The sequence below is a fragment of the Panicum virgatum genome, chromosome 9N (assembly GCF_016808335.1).
Source record: "Panicum virgatum strain AP13 chromosome 9N, P.virgatum_v5, whole genome shotgun sequence".
Lineage (NCBI taxonomy): Eukaryota > Viridiplantae > Streptophyta > Magnoliopsida > Poales > Poaceae > Panicum > Panicum virgatum.
The window spans coordinates 3,978,817-4,006,415 of NC_053153.1; the positions used below are offsets into that span (position 1 = coordinate 3,978,817).

General features: G+C 44.8%; 2 protein-coding genes across 3 annotated transcripts; one reads left to right on the top strand and one right to left on the bottom strand.

Moving 5' to 3' along the window:
* Window positions 1-11,040: 11,040 nt before the first annotated feature.
* LOC120690700 (protein argonaute MEL1) lies at window positions 11,041-20,097 on the top strand. Of its 2 annotated transcripts, none has more exons than XM_039973461.1 (22): window positions 11,041-11,730; window positions 14,755-14,960; window positions 15,049-15,198; window positions 15,292-15,425; window positions 15,526-15,635; window positions 15,715-15,821; window positions 16,086-16,224; window positions 16,304-16,420; window positions 16,522-16,629; window positions 16,738-16,809; window positions 16,986-17,105; window positions 17,189-17,357; window positions 17,442-17,563; window positions 17,638-17,778; window positions 17,902-18,047; window positions 18,129-18,191; window positions 18,272-18,335; window positions 18,438-18,573; window positions 18,674-18,747; window positions 18,833-18,927; window positions 19,013-19,044; window positions 19,547-20,097. In XM_039973461.1, exons 1-22 carry the CDS (start codon window positions 11,056-11,058, stop codon window positions 19,729-19,731), a joined length of 3,165 nt encoding a protein of 1,054 aa, XP_039829395.1. In that variant the 5' UTR covers window positions 11,041-11,055; the 3' UTR covers window positions 19,732-20,097. The 2 variants fall into 2 exon arrangements, with proteins under 2 accessions (XP_039829395.1, XP_039829396.1); XM_039973462.1 differs by lacking the exon at window positions 11,041-11,730 and adding an exon at window positions 14,263-14,396.
* Window positions 20,098-20,843: 746 nt separating this feature from the next.
* Window positions 20,844-27,480, bottom strand: LOC120690685 (cactin-like). The gene is made up of 13 exons (XM_039973430.1): window positions 27,120-27,480; window positions 26,913-27,004; window positions 25,779-25,875; window positions 25,400-25,471; window positions 25,219-25,281; window positions 24,985-25,125; window positions 24,626-24,721; window positions 23,896-24,180; window positions 23,114-23,252; window positions 22,891-23,033; window positions 22,195-22,368; window positions 21,482-21,748; window positions 20,844-21,396 (listed from the first exon to the last, which is right to left on the bottom strand). The coding sequence occupies exons 1-13, from the start codon at window positions 27,432-27,434 to the stop codon at window positions 21,277-21,279; spliced, it is 2,004 nt and encodes a 667-aa protein (XP_039829364.1). The 5' UTR covers window positions 27,435-27,480; the 3' UTR covers window positions 20,844-21,276.
* Between the last annotated feature and the right edge of the window lie 119 nt (window positions 27,481-27,599).

Below are 27,599 nucleotides of genomic sequence, written 5' to 3' on the forward strand. Positions count from 1 at the left end.
GCACGTAGGGCTGTGAATTAGGTCGCTATCAACAATATGCTAATGAATTTGTGTACAATATAGGTAGCTGCGTGCAACGGGTTTAGGAGGGGAGGTTGGTGGAAATAAAGTCTCGAAAAGATCGTTTCGGAAAGCTGCAAGCCTGTAACCGTCCGGCGGTCCGGCTCCGGCCTGGCGCCTCTATCTCGTACGTGTGGCATGCCGGCGATCGTGCGAGCGAGCGCGCGGGGTGGCGCGCCCTCTGCGGCGACGTGGTGGTGGCCTGGCGCTGGCGGGCAGTAGGCTGCCAGGCTCCTGCCACCGTCGCTGCGCCTGCGCGCGGTGGCCGTGCCGGTCGGCCCGTTCCGGTGCAGGATGCACGCAGAGGCGCAGAGGCCCCTGCTTTCGTGGAAACGGCAAGCGGCGGTAATCGGTATGGTGCGCGACGCCGGCCGGGCGCTAGCTACCTTTTCTCCTCGGTCGCCGGCCGGCGGCACCGGCAGGACGCCCTTGTCTGGACGCGCGCCTGCGCCTGCCTGCAGCTGCTCTCGGCATGCGCGTCGTCACAGCTGATCCCTGCCGGCCCTCTGGCCGCTCACGCGACCGTGGCAGGGTTCCCCTTTCCAAATCCAAAGCACCGTAGTACGTTGCATCAGGGAAACAATATAATTAACAGCTGATATTTTAATTGAGGGATTCAAACAAACTAGGCTATTATTTCTGTCCAAATCTATGTTCTCATAGATAATACTGTACTTAATTAGTTGAACCAAATGGGGCTTTAGCAGCAGCTAAAAAATAGTTCCTGCTGATCTCAATCTATGTGGTCTCATAACCTACTGGCTACTGTCCTCGGCGATCAGAATTTTGGCCCGGCGCGGTCAATGCTACTGTTTTCTCTAAGCAACGGTCAATGCTTCTAGAAACTGACTTATCTTTTGTGGTAGGTGGATCAAAATTAATATTTTTTGTGGAATAAATTTTGAACTTTAAAATTGTATTTATTTTAGGACGGAGGGAGTACCACGCCTAGCCAGGATTCCAGGAATAGGACAACGCATACTTTAAGAAACCTTGCCTCTGGCGGCCCGGCTCTGGCCTGGCTCCGTGACCTCGTCATCTCGTACGCGTCGCGCCCCCTGCCCTGTGGCCGTATCCAACCGACCGGCCAGGTGATCGTGCGGGAGCGGGAGAGCTAGATCGAGGGTTGCTCGATCAGGTTGGAATCGTGTTCAGTACGTGTTCTACTACTGCAATTTCTTCATTATTCATGCTTACTGAATTTTAGTGTAGTATGCTATATACATCACCTCATGTCTCTTCGTGCTTGCCAGCAGGGCGTGCGATGAGCGAGCAGCCGAGCAGAGCCATGCAAGGGCCCATCCTATGCACATACACTGTATATGCACGTCTTCGCTCTATGGAGGCGTGAAAATATTTCGAGTTAAATGCATCGTTAGTACATAACACATGGTGGCAGGGTGCGCTTAGATATATCATCTACCTAATTGCTTATTTTGGAGCAAGTGACCGAGCATTAACTTTGGCAGGTGTGTGCAGATAGATCACCAGAATGACACATGAGAAAAAAATTGCCATTTAGGCAGCTCACGTGTGCAAAATCCCATGTTTTAGCACTAATGCAGATGCACCCCTAATTTATTTGCTGCTTGTTTGTTTGGACTCAATTAAGTTGATCCGTAGCCCCTATGTCTTGGTGGTTTTCAAGTTGAGATTTGATTTCTTCTCTTTGCAATTAGGAGAACGGTGATGGTGGGAAATACAATTTCACAATTTATAGCATTCTGATCGCTGGAAGGATAAATTTTTTCATGGTGTACTTCTGCACTGAAGAAAAGTGACGAATTGCCTACAATCCAATGAAACACAAATGTTTAGTGTAGGGTATGCTTTATTTTTTATTGCAAAAAGGAACAGTCGGAGAGTTGGAGTGATGAGCTAAAGCCCTCCATAGCCCACTGAGCAACGTAAGAGAGATGATATACAAAGAGGTGCTATATTCTGAACCTGCATCTAAATTATTATCTAAACAAAAACACATGAAACAAAAGGAGAAGATACTTTTCTTCCTCACGCCAACTCTTGTTCTCTAGATCAAATTGTTGTGCTCATGCCATGACGCTCACCGGTGGTGAGGGGTATTACACCCAAAACAATTTTTTGCACAATTCTACTTCGCACTAGCTCTAAATCAAACGCTTTATTATTATTATTATTATCGCTAAGTGAAATCCATAAAAATATAGAAAACACATAGTAGAGAAGGGAAAGAATAAATGAAACTCACTGTAATCTTGAGCTAGGTTGCTAGGTTCCCTCTGTCTTAGTCCCATCGCTTGGCGAAAGACTGCTCGGCGGCGTCCAATGCACCGCCGTGTTTCACCGTTAGCTAATGCCAAAACTCTTTTAATCCCTTTGTCAAAACTTCTATCCCTTATATTCTAATTTTTGGTCCAAATAAATAAGGACTTCTATACATCAACTAAATTGAGTCCAAACAAACAAGGAGCAAATAAATTAGGGGGGGGTATTTGCATTAGTGCGTAACCACAAGTTTTGTGCATGTAAGATCCAAATCTACATGTGAGGTGCCTACATGGCTTCTGTTTTTTGCCCATGTGTTATCCTGGTGATCTATTTGCACACGCCTACCAATTTGTTGCTTCAAAATAAGAGATTAGCGAGATGATGTATCTAAGCGCACCCTCTCGCCATGTTTATGTACTAATGATGCATTTAACTCGGATATTTTTGCACATCCAAAGTGTGAAAAATAGTAATTTTTTGTTCTTCCGAATAGAAAACGTGCAGTAATTCAAAGTATGAAAATTAGTTTTGAAAAATCATAACTCTTTACATGAAATAGTTGGTAACTAGATTTTAATTTAAAGCTACTTGGGTGCCAAAAAAACAGTGATGCTTTTTTCACACGTGTGTGTGATTCAAAAATGTATGCATATTAGCTGCTGTATAGGTACGACATAGGTCCCAATTGAAGATTTATTCCCCGTGAGGTTAGGCCGTAGGGCGCGAGGGGGGAAATGCCTAGTTGGTTTGTACGGAAATTGACAAAATATTCCCACGCGAGGAGAAGGATGTGGCTTGTGGAACATAGTTATTCCTCGAATGCTTTGTTAAGCCGATCAACTAAGAGCAATCCAACCCTGATCATGGAGGAGGTGGAGAGCGTGCCTGCCACTTGGCCTTGTCATGTTGCTTGCTAGTGGCACATGAGGCTGACGTGGACGCAAGGTTGTCAAAATCATAGATTTCGAAACTGATCGAAGGGCTTAAAGTAAGATCAGAATCATAGGGATTTTAAATATAAACATTGAAAAGAGTGTATATTCTGTTGACTATAATAATCATAGAATCAAGGCCTTTAATCAAGATACAAATTAAAGACGTAAAATAGAACTAGGAGGTGTGAATTAGGTTGCTACCAGCAACATGCTAATGAATTTGTGTACTTACAACGGGTTTAGGAGGCAGGAGGGGAATGAGTCCGGCGGTCAGGCTCCGGTCTGGTCTGGTCTGGTCTAGACCTGGGTATGGGCTGCCCGACCCGACGGACCCGACCCAATCCGCCCGAAAATAGTCCGACCCGACCCGACCCGAAGAGTTTGATGGGCGGGCTCGGGTCAAAATTTTTGACCCGGTATGACTGACGGGCCGGGCACGGGCTAAAAATTTTGACCCGAAACTCGAAAAACCCGAAGGAACCCGACATTTTACATAGGCCCGGCCCGACCCGACCCGACTAGCTGTCGGGTCGGGTGCGGGCTCAATTTTACGGCCCGGCCACCGGGTCGGGTCGGGCACGGGCCGCTAGAAAAAACACCGGGCTTTTTTTGACCCGACCCGAACCCGATCCGGTCCGGAGGATGTCCAGGTCTAGTCTGGTCTGGGTCTGGCGCCTCGATCTCGGAGTAGAGTACGTGTCGCAGGCGCTGTGGGCTGTGGTTGTATGTACTCCGTACGCACTGATCGTGCGAGCTAGCGGACGAGACGAATGCGCGGGGTGGACTTCTCTGCCCCACGCGTCCACGGCTTCTCTGCCCGCTCGCTCTGTCCCATTGGCAACTGCCCCACGATGCGGACAAAACCGAGCCTGCCACTGCTGCAGGCCAGCCAGGCCCTCCCTGTCGCCAAAGCAACCGTTGGCAGACTGCGCCGCCTGCTCCCTGCTCTGCTCGCTTCTTTCAGCAGCTTTTCCCATCCTCCCCCCTCCTCTCCTCTTCTCCCCATCCGGAACACGTTGATCCCTGCTTTATCACAGCACTTTTCACCTCACACGGAGTTTTCTTTGTAATTTTCCGAATAAGCAGTTTCATCACACGTTGATCGCAGCACGATTACAACCGCATCACTCAGCATGCAAATGCAACAATTAACGAAGCTTTTTGATGCAATGATCGAACCGAAGGATCCAACACACCGAGCGACAGAACACAGAACAAGGAGTCGATCACAGAGGCATTCATGCATACTATAATCTGAGTGCAGATAGATTAGTACTCCATTCCATACCATCGATGGATAGATAGATAGTTTGATAGATCGGGCAGTGCCATCCATGATCATGGCTGCCTCACAGCTGATGCAAAACAGCAAGTACGATAGGACCGCTTCAATCCACGGCCTCTGCGGCGACGTGGTGGTGGCGGTGTGCGTCGTCGCCAGCAGGCTGCCATCGTCGCCGCCTGCGCGCGGTGGCCGTGCCGGTCGGCCCGTGTCCCAGTCCCAGTCCAGTCCTGCTTGCTTTTCGCCACCAACCGCGAGCACCGCGCTTTCACGGAAACGGCAAGCTTTGCTTTGCTTTTCTCCTCGCTCCGCGTCCTCATCGCCTGCAGGCGGCTGCAGCAGGGCTGGCAGAAGGCTCCTGCCACCGTCGCTGCCTGCGCGCGGTGTCGTGCCGGTCGGCCCGTGTTCCCCGGTGCAGCGATGACGCACGGACGCAGCAGTGCAGCACACACCCCCAGGCTCCAGCGCCCTCCTTGTCGCCACCAACCAAACGCGTTGCGCTTTCACGGAAGCGGCAAAGCGGGTAGAAAATGTATGAGCATAAGAGGAAGGGTCTGTTTAGTTTCTCTATTTTGAATTTTTGAAAGGAAAACTTTCAACATTTGAAATATTAAATGTAGACTAATTACAAAACTAATTATAGATCTCGTCTGTAAACTACGAGACGAATCTAATGAGCCTAATTAATTCATCAGTAGCATATGTTTATCGTAGATTTACTGTAGCAATTTAGTGTCTAATTACGGCCTAATTAGATTCATTAAATTCGTCTCGCGATTTACATTCCATTTGTGTAATGCGATTTATTTTTTAACTATATTTAATGCACCATGCAGATGATTTATAATTTTTTGGATTTTGAAATTTTGGATCTAAACACGGCTGAAGACTGGTCGTGTCCGGCGACTCTGGTAAGCAAACAGGATTACTCTTGTGCCAAACAATAGGCTGGTGAAGAAATCAAAAGAATATGCTTTGGAGTATTCATTGAAAGAAGTCTTCATATAAGATAATCATCTTTTCTTTGTTTTGACATTCTTGATGTATTTTTCACCGACAGAGTGTAATGGAACCCAGCTCAGCTCAGCTCCGCCGAGCCAAAGGAGAGAACAAAACAGCCGGATGCGAAGAGTAGAGTATAGCCAAGGGGCTTTCATCCACATGAGAAGCTATTAGCATCATCTATGTGAGTCGCAAGTACGAATGCGAGTCGACTTGACCGTCAAGCTTCAGTCATCTCGAGTTACAATGTCTTGATCACAACTAAGCCAACAGTGTAAATTTCATATATGCCTCATGCTTATCCCTACTTATCGGTACTTTTCTTCTAAAAAGAAAAAAAAAGAGAGATAGAAACCGCCTTTGGAAAATAAATAGATAGTATAGAATGCTAACCCAGTGTTGAAGGTGTGCACCGCTAGATGAAAGAGATATACGCACTGTGAAATAAGCCTCATTCCCACTCTTATTTCCCACAGCCTAGGGAGGCAGCGGCCTCACCTTATTTCCGCACAAAGGTAATGGGATATCGGAGTTAACCATATTAACAAAGTGACTAACTCCTTCAATAAACTTTTTTCAGGTAAGTTCTAATCTTCCATAAATTCCGATCCGGGGTGGTTGCTTTCATCCTCGGTTGCAGGCAAAACAGGATTTGCGGCCGCTCGCCGCTTGGCGGAACACATGCCTGCCTGCCTGTAGCCCTCTGCACGCAGGCATCACCGGCCGGCCCTGTGCAGCGGCTGCCCTCCCGGCCATGGGCGCTTACCGCCCACACGTGTTCCTTCGTTCCCACATCTCAAGCACACGTACGTACGTGGCAGGGAAACGAGCTGATATTTTAGTGCCGTTCTAACAAATAGCTCGATCAGTCGCAATCGGTACCATCAGGTCGATCAACGCCACGCGGGCAACACCCCTGACCGGAGTTCTACCAAAACAGTGAGACCAGTACGTGTTGTAGTGCAACCCGATTGTTGACTAGCTAGAAGCTGCATGATTCTGATTTGTCGATATTCAATCCATCCTTGGCGATTTTTTTAAAAAGAACCTTGGTGATTAACATGCTCATGAAATATTGAGACCCAGTCGTACATGTTAAAACTTCAATTGTAGGCGATATATTACAAGGGCGGATCTAAGGAGGCTCCAGCCCCCAACAACCATGAAACTTCATTAGAGCAATAGGTGGAGGTAAGAGGAGAAGGGAGGAAGAAGAAGAAGAGAGGATAATAAGGTGAACATGGAGGTGGAAGGGGAAGAGAGCCCCCACCAGCTTGTGCTGCCTCCGCCACTAGCGGTATACTGATTAGTAGGTGGCTTATTCATGTCTAATTTTCAGTTGACAACTCCGGAAGGCTGCGTTAGCTTAAAGGACGAAAGTCTGGTCTATACATTAAAGACATGCATTGACAGTGCAGGCGATGCTCGCTGAGAACGGAAGTTTTTGCTGATGCACAGTGAGAGCCACGCCGGCCATCCTATTCCTGGCTTCTTTCTATGTCGGCCTGTCCCTCCACGGGCCCTCACTATAAAACCATCCCTCCCCACCCACACTTCTTCCTACATCCCTCGTCGATCTTAGCAAAATCCCCAGCACGGTAGCCTCTCTACCCACCACCACCGCCAAACGAGGAAAATCGGATCAACTAGGATTCAAATTCAAGGCATGCATGTAGTTCTGTATGAATCATCTCGAGATCGAGAGATTATTATACAATTTGACTTTGTCAAAAATAATAATATATTTGAGAAGGTTGTAAAAAATTGAAAATACTAAGAGAGAGGAGTTGTCATGCTTCGTAACAAGATAAGAGTTTATTAGAATAAGATATTTAGCACGGTTGGATAAGAATGGGAAGATTCTAGAGTTAGATATTTTGTAAAGAAAAGTGTGTAACACAACATCCATGAACACCTATAAATAAAGGTGCACCCACTCCCCTCTTGGTATCAGAGGTCTTAAGTAGGAGGTAGTACGATAGCTAAGTGCAATTACGTCATGGTATGGTAACCACATAAATAGTACAGAAGCATGTGTTGTATTTAGTTATAGTGAATAAAAAGTTGAGTTTTCTTCTGTAGAGTTGGTCTCTCATGTTGATGTCTACTACCTCCATTTTCATGTATATGTCATATTTGGTTTGTCCTAAGTTAAATTTATTCAACTTTGACCAAGTTTATAATAAAATATAACAATATCTATAATGCAGTAATTAACATTATGATATTTGCCATATAAATGGTTTTGATAATATATAACCTCACCTTTTTGTTTAAGATAATATATTTCTATAGATATTTCTAGTCAAAGGTTAGAATTGTAGTATTTATGAATTGAGGCAAATGTTTAATTACTGAGACGAGCATTAGTTTTTCTTCTTGATCGCTGGCAAAAAGAGGATTCGCGGCGCCTCGCCGCTTGGTGGAACGCGCCCGTGCCTGCATGCTTGCAGCCCTCTGCATGCAGGTGTCACCGGCCGGCCCTACGCAGCGGCCGCCCTCCCGTCCATGTACGCTGACTCTTCCTTCCCATATCCCAAGCACTTGGCATACGTGGCAGGAAACAAGATGATATTTTGGTGGCGGAACGTGGACATGCTTGGCCGCGAGGAGGGTACCCGACCTCCCGGGCTGAGCGTTGGATCCGAAGCAAAACTCGCTCGGCACGGTGACAAGCAAGGTACCATCGTCATCGCCGGGGCACGCTGTGGCGTGGGTTCCGGTCAGCTGGTTACGCACATGGTGTCGAGGAAGGGCTGTAGCGCAGCGGCGAGGAGCCGCTCCTCAATTTGATGAGCTGCTGGTGCCGTCTTGCTGCTCGCCCGCTCCTCCTCAGATCGATGTGCCGCCAACGCTGGCCTGCGAGCCGGGGGCCGAGAAGTGGGCGAGCAGCGAGCGAGAGTCGGAGCGTCCCGCTCGGAGGTGGCCTGCGGGAGAGAGGGAGGGGGCGGTGGTGGCCCACGGGTTATGGGAGAGATGGAGGAAGCGGCGGAGGCCTGAGCGAGTGGGACAGATCGAGAGACGAGAGAGGTGGTGACGCTCTTGCGAGTGTGGGGGGGCAAGCTGAGGGAGGAGCAACAAAAATTGACGAGGTAGGTTAAGGTAGTGGGCTTTCGTATTGTGGGCTGTTGGGCCAAATTATAGAACTTCCACGTTTTTTAATCATTGGTCGAAGAAGTTAGACGAAGTAGTATATGGCGTGTCGTTGTGTCGATGTTTTTAGGAAAATGGCGAATTGTCGTGTCCGACACTTATCGTGTCCGACACGCATGTCAGAATCGGTGCAACATAGATTACCATAACGAGCCAGCTCAAGCTGAGCCGAGTCGAGCCAAGCCGGCTCGGTAGGCAGCCTTAATGACAACATCCATACACTTGGATCTTGTGCACCATGTCCATGCACCTATAGCACCTGAGGATCTCTACCCTGCCGGTCTATTTAACATAGACACCCTAAAAAGTTAATTAAGACCTAAAGAACCAATGACTCAACGCCTCAATTGGTGCTGATTGTTACTTGATCATCAAGGCAGTTGCAAAGCAGGATTAGGCTCACTTGCGGACACAGACAGAAATCGGAAGAAATCGCTCGGCACGGTGACAAGCAAGGTGCCATCGTCATCGCCGGGGCAAGCCGCGCCGTGCCGGTCAGCCGGTTCCGCACACGGCTCGCCCAACTCTGGCTTTTGCAATCGATCACGCCGGGGCGGGGCTTTTGCTTTTTCCGCTCTGCGTTGGCTGGACGCGCGCTTGCAAGCCAGAGCCCCGACCACCTGCCCTCTACCAACCCTGCAGCTGCAGCGTCTGCGGTGCCTGCCGAGGCGAGACGGGGGAGAGGAGGGGGTACGGTTGCCTTTGCTCAAGATAGGGATTTCGATTTCGAACTGCGCTGGTGGTCATCTGCTATCTGCTTCCAAGGAAAAAAGCAAACAAATACACGTATGAGGATCGAGTTGCTAATATAACCCGGCAACCTAGCTAGGTGTTTCTTGTTTCACTAGAGTCTATAAACTGTTTGAGGACCGGTTTGGCACATTTGAACTTGAGAAAGACCAAAGTTTACTTCAAAAATAATAATTAAACATTATTAATTAAGGACCAAACAGTCATGCATTCACCCCTAGGAAAAAGGAACCACATGCCTAGACAGGGCGGTAGCCATTCATGTTTGATCCTTAAATTTGTCTGAACGTAATTCGATCATGTTTCACTTTTTGTCCCGTGAAATGAACCTGCTAAAAGCATATTTGTGGTGTGCGTCCAATCTCACATATATACTTCCTATGGTAGTAAATGATATAAACCATCTGGGTTTGACATGAGTCCAACTTTTGTAACTTCGATCGTCAACATGATCACCAGATTTTTACCATTATATTAATGAAAATAAAAAGAATGCATACATGGGAAGGACGAGCAAACAAATGAAAGGACAGCATAATGTTTAATTAAGGAACCTAGTTGGTTATAGAATTTAATTGGTCTCTCCTCTATCATTTCACCTGGTGTCATTCAGCAAGTAACCATCCTATCCTATTTGGGGTGTGTTTAGATGAAACACAATTTTTTTTTGCGACGGAATCTTACTAATTTGAAGTACTAAATGAAGTTTATTTACAAAACTTTTTGCACAGATGGGTTGTAAATCGCGAGACGAATCTAATGACGCTAATTAATCCATGGTTAATCAATAATTAGCGGGTGGTTACTGTAGCATCACTGTTGCAAATCATGGATTATGTAGGCTCATTAGATTCGTCTTGCAATTTACAGCCCATTCATGCAAAAAATTTTGTAAATAGACTTCATTTAGTACTCCATACATGTGTCGAAACATTCTATGTGACGTTTTTTTTTTGCGTTTACGGGGTTTATGGAGTGGGAACTAAACAGGGCCTTGACTAGATTCTGACCCTAGCATGACACATGCCAAGCGAACTCAGTTTAGGTGTTTCTTAGAACTAATAACATCTAAAAAACTAAAAATCCTGAGGACTGGCATGACACATTCTGATATTCTGTACTTGAGAAGGAACCCTCAGGGACCAAACTGTCATTCACCCCTCGAAAAAAGTAGGCACAACTTCCCTACACCGGGTCTTGTGCACCATGTCCATGCACCTTTAGTACCTGAGCATCTCCACCCATCCGGTCTAATTAACAAAGACTTGGGCCCTAAAAAGTTAATTAAAACCTAAAGAACCAATGGCTCCACTGGTGCTGATCATTACTTGATCATCAAGGCAGTTGTAAAACAGGATTAGGCTCACTCGCGGACACAGACAGAGGGCGGTAACGTTACCGTTTCGTTGGGAGGCGTCCTCCTCCGCCTCCTCACCCCTCCATTCCCGAGCTCGTTTCCCACCTCACGGGTCTAGGGTTTCCTCGCCCCCTCCGCCTATATAATGCCTCCCCTCCCCTCCGCTCCTCAACCACTCCCTCTCCCTCCCTTCCTCTTGCTTCCTCTCTATCCACTGCGAGGGGTACCACCACCACCAGCATTAGAGCCTCTTCTTCCACCCTTCTCCGATGGCCTACCGCGGCGGCGGCAGGGGAGGCCGCGGCGGCGGCGGCGACCGCGACCGCGGGGACCAGCGCCCACCGTACGGAGGAGGCGGGGGCGGCAGCGGCTTCGTGTGGCCACCCCCACCGTCCACGCCGCGCCCGGTACCGGTGCAGTACCAGGTGCCGATGGGCTACCGCGCGCCCATGGTGCTGCCGCACCAGGCCGCGTACGGGGCGCCGGCGGCCGTGTACCGGGCGCCCGCGTCCGCGGGGCCTCCGGTCTCCTTCTCGCCTGCGCCTCGTGCGGTGGCGGTCACCATCCGGGCGCCTCCTCCCTCGGTGTCGGCGGCTCCGGCTCCGGCTCCACGGCAGGGGGCACAGGGCGCCACCACGCTGGCGTCCGAGCCGGCCCCGGCCTCCTCCGCGCCGTCTGCCGCGGCGGTGGCAAAGGAGGTCGAGAAGAAACTGTTCGTGTCCGAGACCGCGCTGGCGCCGCCGGCTGCGGCTGCTGCTGCGGCCGTGGCGGCCGCGCAGGGGGCCGCTGCCTCTGACGCGGAGGACGTCGATCTGGCGCCGGTCTCCAAGAAGGGGCTCGCGCACCCTGCTCGGCCTGGCGTCGGCACCGCCGGCAAGAGTGTGAAGATCCGCGCGAACCACTTCCTCGTCGACGTCGCCGACAACAACCTCTTCCACTACGATGTGAGCTAACCCGCCCTCCTCCTCTATCTCCCCTGCTGGATTTACTCGATCGTATCTGCTCGTGTACATGCATGTGCCTCGTTAGATCTGGTAGTTTCGTATGAAATAGATATGGATTCTTACGTGTTGTCATATGCGGTGTGTGATGGTCTGCTCTCGTTTGGACGGTGCATTTTTTTTCTGTTCTGTCAGATCCAATTTTTCTTTTTGAGTTTTTTTTGAAAAGTATTCTTTTTGTGTTCTTGTGCTTTCTCGTTTGCACTTGGCCATGTGTGGGAAACGTTGCAGCAGTACATGAACAGCTTGCGCTTCCAATCCCATCCTGCTGATGTTTGGTTGGAGCGCACGTTCATATGGGAGCTTTCTCTTGTGCCACAGTGCGACATAGCTCCCGGTCTGCATTTCCCCTTGCTTCGACCGCCTTTCTTGGATCCTTGCTCATCTTCTGGGTCGGTGATGGGATTGATCTTGATCTGGCCACTCTCTTGTCCATGAGAGATCGGTCTAAGCGCCCACACCTTTGTAGTGAAACGACAGGTTTCCTCCAGTAGCATGCAGCAGGCAGCAACCAGGCCCGGCCCTGTAGTGTTGACAGGTGGGGCAGTCGCCCTGGGCCCCCAAATTGTAGGGCCCCCATCATGTACACGTTGTGTATATACAAAACTACTAAGATCTAAATGCTAAACTGTGATATGATGTTAGTTTGTTACAAAATAAATGACCACTATCGATTTAGCTCAAACTGTGATATTCAGTTACAAATCAGCCCATCGACAACTTTGGCCCTTGAGGATGGGTGAGGCCATCCATATTTCAAGCGTACAGGCCTGCTGGCGTATCATCGAAGCTACCGAAAAATCGGTACTGCACGCCTGTGTACCTCCTCATCGGCTCTCCGTAGATAGGAAGCATCGATCTCAAACTAATTAGTGCTCGATCCGTCGTTAGTAGGATTTTCATTTGTTCTAAGAGAAAGGGATTAGGGATGCAAGTTCTTGTAAATGTTAGTTGTGCTCTAATTTTGATGTAATGATATAACATTGTTTTCACCGTATGGTTTTTTTAATATCAAGGTTTTTAATCACCGGCTATAAGGTGTTTAACGGTAGGGCTGCCGTTATGTCATTTAGCGGGCTTATTTAATGGGCTATAGTCGACTTTAGTAGACTTTAAATGCCATCGTGGCTGCCCTTCTTAGGAGCTATAGGTGTCTATAAAGGTAGTTATAGCCGGCTATTTAAAACTTTATTTTATATACATCGAAATTAACTTTTGCAACTGATCTAGTTGGATACCTATATCAATTAGGGGCCTCCGATTTTAGCTTTGCCCCGGGCCCCAAAAAACACAGGGCCGGCCCTGGCAGCAACACGTTTTTTGTGTGGGCAGCTCCTCATCGTGATGGTTTTGGTTGGTCAATTTTTGTGTTCAGCAGCCTGCAGTGATCGCGTTTCTCTGCAACAATTGCTCTTACTTTTGGACGGTTTATCTTGAGGTAGTGGGTCTGCAGATGTGCAGACCAGTCCCCGTTTCATACTAGGTCTCCAACCAGCGTTTCCCTGTTCCTCTGTGTGGTGAGGATTGTGTTGGATACTCTGTAGTGCACCCATTGGGCTTCAAGGGCATGTCTTGATTTATTTTGACTGAAAACTTGCGTTTCTTGCTTCTTGTGTGAGAGATGGCGACAAAACCGGAAAAGCAACAAGGCAGAGATGCATCCTGCAATTTCTTCGGTTGGCTGTCCTTTGGGAAGCAGCTTTTGATGCTGCAGCTACTGCTTGATACGAGTATTTGGCATCTTCTTTACTTTCGTTCTCCTTTTGGATTTTTTGCTCTTCTTTATCACAATCTGGTTGATTTTGAAGCGTACTTGCTGAACTTTTGCTTTTGCTACTGTCAGATATCCTGTTGAGTTTGGACAGTGAGCCTCCCATGTTGTGCTGCAAATAGACAAGTTGTACAGAGGCCCAGGCCGTTTTCTGTCTCTCGGTTTGTCTCTGGACTAGATAGATTCTTTGTGCTCTCCCCCTTTTTGGAACTCTTTTTTTTATGCTAAAAAAAGTCCTTTTTTTTAGTTCGCATCATTTACTTACTTGACCTACGGGACCTGCTGCAAATAGCCAAGGAAACTGTTTGTGCTGGACAGGAATATGCCATATCTGTTGTTTCGAGTCGCAAAGCAAAGAAATCCGCAGGACCACTCACCAACGGACAGGATTTTTTTTGGGAGATAAAGCTGTCAGTGTCACGCCCTTTCGTCCCCAACCCTCACCCGAGGCCTCCACTTACCCCGATCCCCATCCCCCGCCGTTTCGCAAGATAGATCCAACACAATCCGCCCGCTGCGCCTGCTGGATTACTGGCCAGCAATCTTAGCTGCTGGATCTCTACGGCCCTGTCGCCAAAGAAGTGCCGCTTCACACGATCAATCGTGCCAAGCAACTAACACTATCGCCACCAAACCCAAATACGAACATTCTTCAACCCCACTCTGGTTTGATTGGCTTGTTGTTCTACCCAGAATTTGACGATTTTCTTTATAAATTTGCGGTAAGTCACTTACATTTTGTTTACAGTTGGTGTCTGATTGAATGAATGGTTTTATTTGTCCGAAAGTGATACCTGTGGATATTGGCACGCTATCTTTTCTGCTACCTAGCCCTAGGGTAAGGAAGCATCCATTCTGTCTTGTTAACTGAACCTAGGATGCGAATTTTGGTTCGTTTGCATTGAATCTAGGTTAATTTAATTCATTTAAATTTTGTTTACTTGCATGAATGTGAACAGTTTGGTGCAAAAGTTTTTCCAAATTCTCCATTATGTGGATGTTAGCACCCTGACTATATGTGCATGTGAATCTATTCTGTTTTGTTAACTGAGTCTAGGATGACAATTTTGTTTGGCTTTCACTGAATCTAGGATAGCTAATTTCTAGTGTTTATTTGTATGATGTGATTTGTAAAACTATGTTTTAGTTTAACTCAGGATTGTGATTAAGATCGCCTGGCATTTACTTTGCTTCAGGTTGCTATTAATCCTGAGTCGAAGTCAAGAGCAACGAACAGGGAAGTTCTTAATGAACTCATCAAGTTGCATGGGAAGTCAACTCTGGGTGGCAAATTGCCTGCCTATGATGGACGGAAGAGTCTGTATACTGCTGGTTCCCTTCCTTTTGATTCAGAGGAGTTTGTGGTTACCCTGGTTGATCGGGAAAAGAAGGAGAAAGAAAGGTCTTCCCAGCTCTTGGGACATTTTACCGTACTATATGAAAGTTTTTTTTTTCTTATCTGCAGATATTTAATCCTTTCGATTTTGTAGGGCGGAGAGAGAATACAAGATCACAATTCGAATTGCTGGAAGAACAGACATGTACCACCTTCACCAGTTTCTGCGTGGAAGACAGAGGGACATGCCTCAAGAGACCATACAAGTACTTGATGTTGTCCTCAGGGAGTCTCCGTCTTGGAAGTATAATAGCTGTACTCAAGTTCTTCTCTTGAATTCTCTTAACTAACCTTCTATCCGGGGCACTGACGAATCTTGGTAACATTTTAATTGCAGTTATGTTACAGTATCCAGATCCTTTTTCTCTACTACTTTTGGTCACAGAGGAGACATCGGCGAGGGGCTTGAGTGTTGGAGAGGTTACTACCAGAGCCTACGCCCAACACAAATGGGGCTTTCACTGAATATAGGTAACATCCTCTAATGGTATCGTTGTCTATTGACCGCATTATTTTTGTTTGATATATTTGATGCAGTAATTTACATTGTTTTTCCTGTTGCTTTTTTCAGATATATCTGCAACATCATTTTTTAAGCCTGTGACAGTGATCCAATTTGTGGAGGAGTTCCTGAGCATACGTGATACCTCTCGGCCTTTGTCAGACAGAGATCGTGTGAAGGTAAAGACCTTCTATACAGTACGACAAGCTATTGGCTGCCTTTTGTTGACTAATCTTGTTTGACTTTAATGATGTTCAGATAAAGAAAGCACTTCGTGGAGTTCGCATTGAAACAACTCATCAACAGGACCAGATCAGAAGATACAAGATAACTGGGGTTACTCCCATGCCTATGAGCCAGCTGATGTAAGTATCTATCTGCAAAGGCTATCTTCCTTTTCCCTTTTCTGTACAGCAGTTATGTTTTGGATAATTAATTATAAGATTTTGCATGCCTGCATGTGGTTTTATGTGGGATAGATATAATACATATTCTGGGAGTAGGAAATATGAATTGCTTGTAAAACACTTACTAACTGCTAGCTAATTTGTTCTGTATTATCAAAATTTGAATGCTCTGACATTTGTCAACATTGCCATATCAACTTACCATACATTTTTGTCATTTAGATTTCCTGTTGATGACAAGGGAACTAGACAGACTGTTGTGCAGTATTTTTGGGAAAAATATAACTACAGATTGAAGTATGGTTCTTGGCCCTGTCTTCAGGCTGGCAGTGATTCGCGGCCTGTATATTTGCCTATGGAGGTACCGTATCCATCGTCATTCAGTTGTAGTTAAATTATTTGTGTCATGCTTGATGTTTTATTCAAAAAAATGTTTCTAGGTTTGCAAGATTGTTGAAGGTCAGAGATATTCTAAGAAGCTAAATGACAGACAAGTGACCAACATACTTAGAGCAACCTGTAAACGTCCTCAGGAGAGGGAGCAGAGCATCCGTGATGTACGCATCAAGACCTTTTTAGTTCTCTGCTGTTTATTAGAATAATTATTTTCTCTGTTGGATATCATTTCTTATGGCAGTTTTTTTAATGTGCCACATAGATGGTTCTACATAACAATTACGTGGAGGATAAGTTTGCTCAGGAATTTGGCATCAAAGTCTGCAATGACCTTGTTTCTGTTGAAGCCCGCGTGCTGCCTCCACCCTTGGTAAATTTGTTAGATTCTTTTTTTGTTTGCTAGAAGTATCAAGTGTCAATTGATCACTTTGTCATTCCATTTTTTAGAGGACTAATCAGTTTGTTTATTGTGTTTCAGTTGAAATATCATGACTCTGGTAGGGAGAAAACCTGTGCGCCAAGTGTTGGACAATGGAACATGATCAACAAGGTGAATGCTATGCTTTTAGCTACAAATGACTCTGCACTGTTTGCCAACCTTTAGGAGTTAGGAGTATCTCTTTTTTTTTGTTAATGTTGGAAAAACTATCAATACCAATTTTTCTAGATCGATATTAAGATGTAAGAAAGCTGTCTTACTACTGTTTGTTTTCAAACCTTTTCCAGAAAATGATCAATGGAGGAACTATTGATAACTGGACTTGTTTGAACTTTTCACGCATGCGTCCTGAGGAGGTACAGAGGTTCTGTATGGATCTGACTCATATGTGCAATGCCACTGGAATGGTAAGTTGTCCACTTCTTGGGTGTGTTATGATGTATTTCATTCTCAGAAGTTTGGTATAATTACAGTTGGCTTCTTATCATAGAATGTCAATCCACGTCCATTTGTTGAAGTCAAGTCAGCTGCTCCTAACCATATAGAGAATGCATTGAGAGATGTACACAGGAGGGCCACACAAATGGTTGCCCAACAGGGAACGGGAAATCAGCTACAGCTTCTAATTGTAATTCTGCCTGAAGTTAGTGGTTCTTATGGTAAGCATACTACTACACGGGTTGTACACACCTTTGCTATTTATTGGATTTTTTGTTGTATATTTGACTCTCTTACTTTTGCAGGAAAAATTAAAAGAGTCTGTGAGACTGAAATTGGTATTGTATCTCAATGTTGCTTGCCAAAGCATGCTAGCAGGCCAAACAAGCAGTATCTGGAAAATGTTGCACTCAAAATCAATGTCAAGGTCTCAATATCTACACTCTTTGTGTTGTTTCAGTTCTTTCTTGCAGGAATGTAATGATTCTTTTCCTTAAGCAGGTTGGAGGGCGCAACACAGTTCTTGAGCGAGCCTTTGTACGCAATGGCATACCCTTTGTGTCAGAAGTCCCAACTATCATCTTTGGCGCTGATGTCACACACCCACCACCAGGAGAGGACTCTGCATCATCCATTGCTGCTGTTAGTTTCTTCTCATAACTGTCAATTTCTCGATCATTATTCAGTTGTATGATCTGATCTTACAATTTGATATTCCTCCCTTCTAGTAATGATGTTGTTGTATGTTTTCTTGAATTTGTGTAGGTGGTGGCATCAATGGACTGGCCAGAAATCACCAAGTACAGAGGTCTGGTTTCTGCTCAACCACATCGACAAGAGATAATAGAAGATCTATTCACTGTCAGTAAAGATCCGCAGAAGGGGAACAATGTTAATGGTGGCATGATCAGGTTAGTTTGTGATTGATCTGAGTTTACTTACTGTTAATTCTCATATGTTTATCCAGGAAACTGACTTGAGCTTGTTTGTAGGGAGCTACTGATTGCTTTCCGCAGGAAAACAAACCGCAGGCCTGAGAGGATAATATTCTACAGGTATGTGTTCCGGATTCTTGTTTTCGGTTCATCTTTGTATTCAGTTGAGTGAATAATGTTGAATGATCACTCGTATACAGGGATGGTGTAAGTGAAGGTCAATTCAGCCATGTACTGCTTCATGAAATGGATGCTATCAGAAAGGTAACATTTTCCTGCATCATCATTTGTCTCTAATTTTTGTTTTCTTTGATATATGCCCATGATGTTGATGGTTTTGTGACTATTGTCCCTTTCCGTTTCAAGGCTTGTGCCTCTTTGGAGGAAGGATATCTACCCCCAGTCACATTTGTGGTTGTCCAGAAAAGGCATCACACGAGGCTTTTCCCTGAGGTTCATGGAAGGCGTGATATGACTGACAGAAGTGGAAACATTCTTCCAGGTTAGTGGTTTTGGGGTCACTGTTATTGTGAACAATATAGCTGATGCTTCTGTAAGCAGTTGCTGATCTGGGATTATCTTGTGCTTTGCTTGTGCTGCAGGAACTGTGGTTGACCAAAGGATTTGTCATCCTACTGAGTTTGATTTCTACTTGTGTAGTCATGCTGGTATTCAGGTAACTAAGTTGGTACATTGTCACACACATTTTCTTACAGAAAATCGTTTATCCAGATATTGAGTGTCAAAATATTTATTGTCAGGGAACAAGTCGGCCCACCCATTACCATGTCCTTTATGATGAGAATCATTTTACTGCTGACTGCCTACAGTCACTGACCAACAATCTTTGCTACACGTAAGCTCCAACTCCTTCCCTCATGAATGCTCTGTCTCACTGACTTTTGCTCTACTTAACATCTCTCTGCATTGGTGAAATGCAGCTATGCTCGTTGCACCCGTGCTGTGTCAGTGGGTAAGTTCTTATCCAATCTCTTTTACTTCCTAGTATTTCTCAGTTGAAGCTTGATTCATTGATATAAGCTCTTTCTCTGTGAGCATGAAACTTGAGAAATGTCAAGTTCTTTTATGTAATTCTAACTGCAAACTGGAGTAAAATAAAGAACAAGCTCTTTGGTAGCATGTTGTTTGAAAACTGTTGATGTATTGCCATGTAGATTGGTTCACTGAGAGAACACATGTAGTATTCTTAATGTCTCTGCAATGTGTCATCTGAATTTTCATTGAAATAAATAACCAAGTATATTGTTATCAGCTCTAAACATCATCTTTATCTGCTTGATTCATGATCGTCATGTATTTGTTATGGTCAATCCTTCTGTTGCCTTGTAAGGCTGCAAATATCATATGGACATCTATTTTCTTGAACCATGCATCATTTCTTCATACTCTTATGTTGTAGTTGCGATATAGTTGGTTAACCAGTCATCACTAATGGGGTGCTCTTTATTTTCCAGTCCCACCTGCCTACTATGCCCACCTTGCCGCATTCCGTGCTCGCTACTATGTGGAAGGAGAAAGCTCGGACGGTGGCTCAACCCCTGGCAGCAGCGGGCAGACAGTAGCTCGTGAGGGACCTGTGGAGGTGCGTCAACTTCCGAAGATCAAGGACAACGTCAAGGACGTTATGTTCTACTGCTGATCTGCTCCAAGTTTGCATTAAGTTTTATTTTTGCTGGGTGATGGGGATGCCAAGATGTTGGTGAGAGGTGGTTGATGGTTCTGGTGGTTTTCTTCTGATGGACATCCTGAATTTGGAGCTGGCTGCTCGTATTATCATCTTTGTATTCGCAGTAGCTAGGTTATGACTGAGCTTATTGGTCTTCAAGGCCTGAAACTCTTGATGAAACCAATGCAAGCACTCCTTAAGTTTATGTTCTCGGTGGCTTGCTGTTTGCTATTTTCTTATATATCTACCTTGCTGCTTATCTGCTTGTCATGTAATTTTTTCTAGAGCAAACGAGATGGAGTTTTTCAGTATCACTTAATCCTTTTGATGGCACAATCAGTCTTGATCTATTTGGTTCTGGACTCCGGATGGTCAAGTCCATTCTACATGTTACAAACTTCAAGTTCGTGGCTTGTAAATTGACTTCCGATTGAGTTCAAAGAACCACATGGATGTCTGCTGATAGCAACTGTGAACCTTTCAATTCTTTTCTGAAATCACAAGTTTTCTTCAATGTGATGTCTGCTGATAGCAATTCATTGTTGTTTCTGGCCTGTATCTCCTGTATAAAAGGATAGTGTAATCCTTTGCTTCTTGGTCATGCTTTCGTGAAGTTTGGGTACATAAGAAGATGCTTTTTAGTTCTATTTTCTGAGTGCAGCATAAGCTTTCATTGCTGGTGTGGCCTGTGCCGGTTTTTGGTCTGCTTGCCATCGGAACACCGGGGAGGGTCTGCCTCTCCTTGGCCGGACTTTGCAACTGATGAGATCCTACTAACTCGCGGGGTCCAGCTGTGTTCATTTGGTTAGATGGTATCTACTCAATATAATCATTTGGTTAGATGGTATCAAATCAATGGTGGTCTTGTACACGTGACTAGATGGGTGTATAACATGAACAAAATACTCTACAGATCGATATGTGATCTGTTCTGCTGAATTCTTTACGCCATTGCTGGGCTGTGACCAAACCCTCTCCGCAGTGTTCCAGTACATGGAGCAAGACCGTGCTATAACTTGGAACACCAGTAGTACAATATACAAAGCAAGCACAAACCTCACAGGTTGCATAAACAGCCTCGTTGCTTTTGCCGCAAAAGATAATTCCATGGAATTAGAAGGGCATCCGGCGTATACCAGTTGGCGCATGTACACAGCTATCGTTTACGCAAATCTAGTACAGATCTCCATTCTACTGAAAGCAGAAACTAGCAAGCATTAAAATTTTGATAGAAAAACTATCAGCTTGCAACGCTGTAATATTGTTAAACCTCCCAAAAGGGGAAAATCTGGTCCAAACGGGGGAGTGGTTCCTTTTGTATTTGGACCTTTTTCTTCTTAATACAAAGATACGCAGCTCTCCTGCGTATTCGAGAAAAAAAAAGGGGGGGAAATTGTACAATCTCATTTTGCATAGGATCTAACTTCTGATGCATACTTGACTGATCCATGCGAGCAGAAAGCAGAACCACAATGCAGCAGTCCAATTGATACAGTTCTTTCCTGCCCCTCCGATGTTTCAACGCCTGTAGCGGTAACGCTTGAAGTTGAAATAGAGATGGAGAATCCCGCGCTCAAATGTACACTTGAACCCCTTCTTGTGTGAGTATTCCCATTCCTTGTTCACAATACGGAAAGCCTGTGGAGGAAAACAAAGGGAATAAGCTGCCAATGGAAAAAGCTAAGAAAAATAAAACTAAAAAAAATGGAGGCACAAGGCTTACAATATTCTCATATGGAGGGCCAGCATGAAATCTTATGAGGCAAGTCTCGCCAGTGCTTCCATCTTTCTCTATACTGTATGTTGGTGCCTTTGATTTATCCACAAGATCAGGATAAAATATATTGAACTTGTAGCCTTGAACAATTTTAGGCGGTGGATTGTCATGGTCATAATGAGTTTGGTTGTATTTATTCCATTCATATCCAGTATGCACCCGATTGAAGTACTTCGGCTTTCTTGGTCGATACTTGTCATGCCACCAGTATACCTGCGAGGATATGCCATCAGCATCCAGCTGAGTAAATATTTACATGCAGTAGGTCATGCACCGGAGTTGTTAAATCATGCTTCTATCTAGTGTGTAAAGCTCATTACCACTGACGGTATCGAACTCAAATACAGCATTAGCCCTATATTCAAATGTCAGCACTCAATTACAAAATAAACGAATTCAGATTTCAATATATAGTTTTTATGAGATTATTTGAAAAAATTTAGGTGTGCTCGATACGGTTCAAAATGTAAAAAGATAACCATAAGTCTTCCTGGAGCAGCATAAAAAATTGTCACAGTTAGGCCAAATCCCAGCTGGATTCAGAGAGCCCTCCCACCAATACAGTACAGAAACAGAATAATGGACAGTGTGGATAAACAGCTACTGTCATGTTACAATGCAAGAAATGCAATAGGATCCAGAAGGCAAATCATGCAAACCTGTGAATCAAGGTTCACTTCAGCACCTGCACCAAATACTGCATCCCCTTCCTCCATGGCTCCCATTGTTTTTATGGCCTTCATCTCCATCTCATCAGGTACTCTTGCCTTTGCTTTTATGGCTTCCTGAGCCTTTCTTTGATGCTCCAAAACTACAGCTTCACGTTTTCGGTCCTGGATATAATTAAATTAAAAGCACATAAGTTAATGCCAACCTCATTCCAAATGTCAACTCATAGAATGAATCATAGCAACATGTTATTAATAACCATTTTGTTTGCATATGAACTCTAGGGAGCCCTCAAATGGAAGTCGCCATAATAAGGAGCTTTGCCATAAAAAGAAAGATCTAAATGAATCAATGCCCCTCTCAGGGTAAGACATGCATGAATGAAGGCCTGCAGAAGCTTGAAAGGTTGTCCTAAGGAAAAAAGACTTTACCTCTTTGTCCTAGTATTTCTTTTAGGGACTATTCATCCTAATATTGTTGGATAGCTTTTTTTGTTCCAAGTTTGGTGTCCAATTACTAAGAATCCATATACAACAACAACAACAACAACAACAACAACAACAACAACAACAACAACAACAACATCTATAAGAATCCATATATGGCAATTAATCTACTCATCTAACTGCACTGCAGCAAATAATATTATAAGAAATAGAAACACAGCAGGAAACGCAGGACTCTACCAGTTCAGCTTTGTCCTCTTCAGGATCAATTGCATCTTCACCTTCATTGCCATGCATTAGCTGTGGAGAAAAGGATCCATCTTCTTCTTCCAAATGATTATCTGTCTGTTGAAGTATAGGTTCAGGCGAATATCTTTTATCATCTGCAAATATTACACATATCAGAAATCACTCAAGCATCTCGAAGACAGAGTTAGTGAAGTAATCAGAAATGAAGGTAAACCTTCATCATCATGTATCTCATCTTCCACTTTGTCATCCACTTCTTTCTCAGATTCAACATCTTGTTCAGCAGCGCCAGGATGCTCCAGACGATGCAGATGCTTCCTTAAGATAGAAGCATGGATCTCCCTCAGGCAAGCCTGCAATGGAAACAAGCATTTTCCGTAAGGATAAATTGCAAAATCACTATTCAAAAGTTAGATAGCACAGCTCCAGATTATGAGCCTTTAAAGAAGATCATGCAAATGCACCACAGGCTACCAGCCAATGGTGGCAAAGTAGTGCCTTTTTGCCCATAGTCACCAGATTCAGGGTCGACCTCACGTTCCTCGACCCGGGAACGCCGTCCCGAATCGAGGGTCGGGGACGACCAGGGTCGTCGACCCAATTCCAGCAGGTTCATGTCCCGATTCATCACCGGAGCGCACACGGCCAGGTGCTGCAGACAGCTACCATATTGGTGCCGGCGGCACAGAGCAGAGGGAGAACGGGGAGGAAAGATATGACGGCTGTGGCTGCAGCATGCGACTGCAGCGGCCAGTGACCTGGATTAATCGGGGTCATTCGTTCCAAACTACTCCCTTCGACCCGCATTTTTATACACCTTCGACCCTCGACCCTCGACCCCGACCCACGACCCGGTCGACCCGGGAACTGTGACTATGTTTTTGCCTATGACTGAGAGGTCTAACTGATATACCCATTAATCCTTTACTATCTTTATACAAATCAGAGAATGTATAAAAGTACGAGTGGGTGGCATTTACAGAGCCACCGGCATACCTTTGCTTTATAAATATGAAGCCGTTTCAGAATAGCTTCCCAGTATTCAACAACTTTCGCAGTTCCAGAGCGCATTTGGGACTCAATTTGACTTTGCATATCTTCAAGCTCTGTGGAAGTTTTACCATCCAGGAGACTTTTTACATCCCCCTCAATACTAGCATGCAAACCCCTCTCTTCTGCAAGAACCTCAGGTGGTGGTTCCTCACCACGGACCCTAGCCCGATCTAGGGCATCTCTTCTCCGAGCCTCACCTAGCTCCCAATCACATACCACCATGAGTGCCTGATGAATTCAGATCAACGTAAACATTATGTATTAGCATTCTTGCTAATCATATGGACAGAGCAACACAAAACCAAATAACCTGAACGCCCAAGTTTTTTCCCGTCATACTAGGGACTAAATATCAAACTTGATATAGCTTTTGTAAGGAACTAAGGGGAAATCATATAAGGAGTTAGAGATTATATACTGACAAACTACACTACATCATTTTTCCCTAGTCAAATAGAATCTATCATAAGAGAATGGAGGCTACTGTCAGTTTTGTATCCCACCTATCCCTATCTAGGACTACACTGTTCCATATTAAGCATTTCAACATAAAAAATTATACATTTTATACACCTCGCTCACAGTTATTCAGGAAGAACATAATATAACGATGCATATTAATGCCACCAAAGCTGTTCGGGAAAAAAAAAAGGTAAAAGTAAAGGACATGTACCTCCCAGTACTTCACATTTGTTTGGCTTTCCCTGTCCAGATCAAGATGCATCTTAATGTCATCACGTAGCTCTTCCATTTCTTTCACTGTTAATCCCTGATATTCAGCAAAAAAACATGTTTCAGAAAGTGCTAAGCTATAAACACCATCTCTTTTAAACCTATTGTACGATGGTCATGAGATTAAATAGAATGGCTGGTTTTGAAACCCGTACAGAATATTACACAGGGCAGTCCCTTTTCTCTACCTTAATTGAGGGCAGCCAGTTAATAATGCATAAGGTAAATGCTGCTGGGATTGGCTTTGTTTTTTTGCCCAATTTAAACTGCAATGGCATAAAGATGAACAAATGATCTTACCTTGAACACCAGATAGGGCTCATTTAACTCAACATCAAATTCATCTGAGAAACTAAGATTCTTCAGGAGAACATCAATAGGCTTTGTACGCCCCTCCCGCAACCTGATCTCAGACCTGACTTTGCTTTGATCAAAATGAAACTGCATTCCACAATGAGAAAAGTTAGATAAATAAAAAGTCCATACTGACTACAACAAGAATTACATGGCGTTCATCAGGTTTTACATAGTAACCTCTTCCTCTTTCTTCTCCCAGTCCTGAAACTCTGCACGTGCTCTTTCTCTAGCCAGCAATGCCTTCAAAATGGAAAATACATGTATTTAATTCCGAATGCAAAAATGATTTGTATCTAATATATGAGACATAAACCTTTAAAATTACTGTAAAAGAGACATATGATCATCAAATACGAACCATTTCCTCTTCATGCTGAGCCTTTTCAATTGCTCTTTCTTCCCTTCTTTTCTTAACCTTTTCTATTTCAGCCTATATTTGACAGAGTGAGTATAAGGATTAGGCGCTGCAAGAAAAACATAATCTTCACCTTTCTTTTGGAAGAAAACTGAACAACATATTTGCTGGCTAGAAAACAATTACCGTACAGTACAAAACTAATGAAAAACTTAACTAAAAATAAAATAAATATACATTGAGTTATGAACCCTGTTAGTTCAATGAAAGTACATCTCCAAGTAAAGGAGGGTACAATGAGTATGATATGCTTTAAGTTTTTACTCATGAGCAATCGAAACAGATATATAGAACTAGTAGAGAAATTCATGGTTCATAGTACCATTCTTTCTTGCTGTCTCTTCTTCTCAGATTTGACAGAAATGTCCACCTTTTGTCCCTGAGATACATCACGCTCTATCTTCTTCCGCCACACAAACCTGAAGAGACAAGATAGAGGGCATTCTTCTTTGAATATTGTTTTGCCACAAGTGAAAGCAGCGGTTCAAGGAACCTTATAGTAGTAATGCAAAAAAGCAGGGTAGCAAATAATCTGGGTCTTAAAGGAAGCCACAAACATTTTATTTTTCTTGATAATATAGATTAACATTAGAAAACTTATCCCACAGTAAATTTATACTATCATAAAAGTGTGAACATAAAGTGCAGTAACATGCCAAACTATAAGACAAAATATGGTATCTGGAAACATATGCATAAGATAGAAAAGTAAGAATGTAAGAACATTTGAATGAGCGTATTTAATTAGGTAAATTCGAATGAACAACATTATGATTCCAAAGCTGTGTTTAAAATTTGCATAACTTTAAAGAACCATATAAGCTGCGAACAAATAGAATCCCCACGGTCATGTCAGAAAATTCTCCATGAAAACATAATCTGGTCAAACTAGCCATTTAAGAAAACTTATCGTAACTGCGATAGTAATAATGTTGTTGCATCGCTAAGCTCCACTTTCAATTTCGGTTTTACTACAGCATAAGCTGTTCAACTGTTCATGTATTGTTTCCATAATAGCCTAATTAGTCAGGATGCCAAATTATTTTCCTCAAGCTATCAGCTGCATCTAGCAACCTAAATCAGCTTTGCTACTGGTAATGGCAAATACCATTACAATTTTATCACCCATGCCAGTGAGCAAGCAGAATTGATGTACAAGTAAAATAACCCTGGTATCTGCCCAAGTGCCCAAGTACAACCATCTAGAATGTGCTACTAGTTGCCACAAGATGTTAGTTCTATTTCTTCAGTCTTATTATAGGTTCCATTAGGAGCAGTATTTATTCATACAAGATGGGTAAGAGCAATAAGATGTTTGCTATGTTGTTATGGTGCTAATATATGAACTAGTTTTGTCAATGCACTCTGGGCAAATTTGAGCCCAAGTCTCCTCCCGAGATAAGAACAATTACTTAAGTTTTGCAAAATTTTGCAGGTGGGAAAATATTGCACATACTTCTCCGTCAGGTTGGGATCGCCAAAGGGGTTCGAATCATTGGAGTACCCAGAAACCGCATTCGCCTTCAGCTTCTTCGCTACCTTCTCAGCCTGCACAACCAACCGCCACCAGCAACAGTGAGTCAGCAATTAAAGCCTTGACCGCAACCCTAATTCCAGCCCAAACAAAGGGAAACCCCCCACCTCCACCGCCCAATTCCAATACCTTCTTCTGCGCCTTCTTGGCCATGTACTCCACGATCTGCTCCTCGGTGACGTCCCGGCGCCTCCGGCTTCCACTCCTCCCCCGGCGTCCACGGCCGCCGCCGGAGTCTGACCCGGAATCCTCGCTCCCGCTGCCGCTTGCGTCGCTGGAGGAGGACGGGGAGTCCCTCCGGCGGCGGCTGTGGCGGCTCCGCCTCCGGCGTGGCGAGCCGCTGGAGTCCGAGGCAGCGTCCGAGGCGGACGGGGACGGGCTGCGCCGCCGCCGCGACGACGACGAGTGCCGCCGGCCCTCGCTGTCGCGGTCCCGCTTCGGCATGTCGGCGATGAGAGGGAAGCTGCACAGAGTCGTGGGCTCTGGGCTGGTAAATTGTATAGCGGATTAATTTGTGAGGTCAGTTATTCATATTCGTTGGGCTGGACCGTAAAGAGCCCGTCCATACAGATGGCCCACGGTGTGAAAGACACCTCAGGCCCAAATGGG

Coding starts and splice junctions, on each gene's coding strand:
- LOC120690700 (XM_039973461.1), top strand. CDS start 11,056: ATGGCCTACCGCGGCGGCGGCAGGGGAGGCCGCGGCGGCGGCGGCGAC. Junction 16,810..16,985: donor AATGGAACATGATCAACAAG/GTGAATGCTATG, acceptor AACCTTTTCCAG/AAAATGATCAATGGAGGAAC. Junction 18,748..18,832: donor GTAGTCATGCTGGTATTCAG/GTAACTAAGTTG, acceptor ATTTATTGTCAG/GGAACAAGTCGGCCCACCCA.
- LOC120690685 (XM_039973430.1), bottom strand. CDS start 27,434: ATGCCGAAGCGGGACCGCGACAGCGAGGGCCGGCGGCACTCGTCGTCG. Junction 27,005..27,119: donor CCAAGAAGGCGCAGAAGAAG/GTATTGGAATTG, acceptor TTGGTTGTGCAG/GCTGAGAAGGTAGCGAAGAA. Junction 25,472..25,778: donor AGAGACAGCAAGAAAGAATG/GTACTATGAACC, acceptor TGTCAAATATAG/GCTGAAATAGAAAAGGTTAA.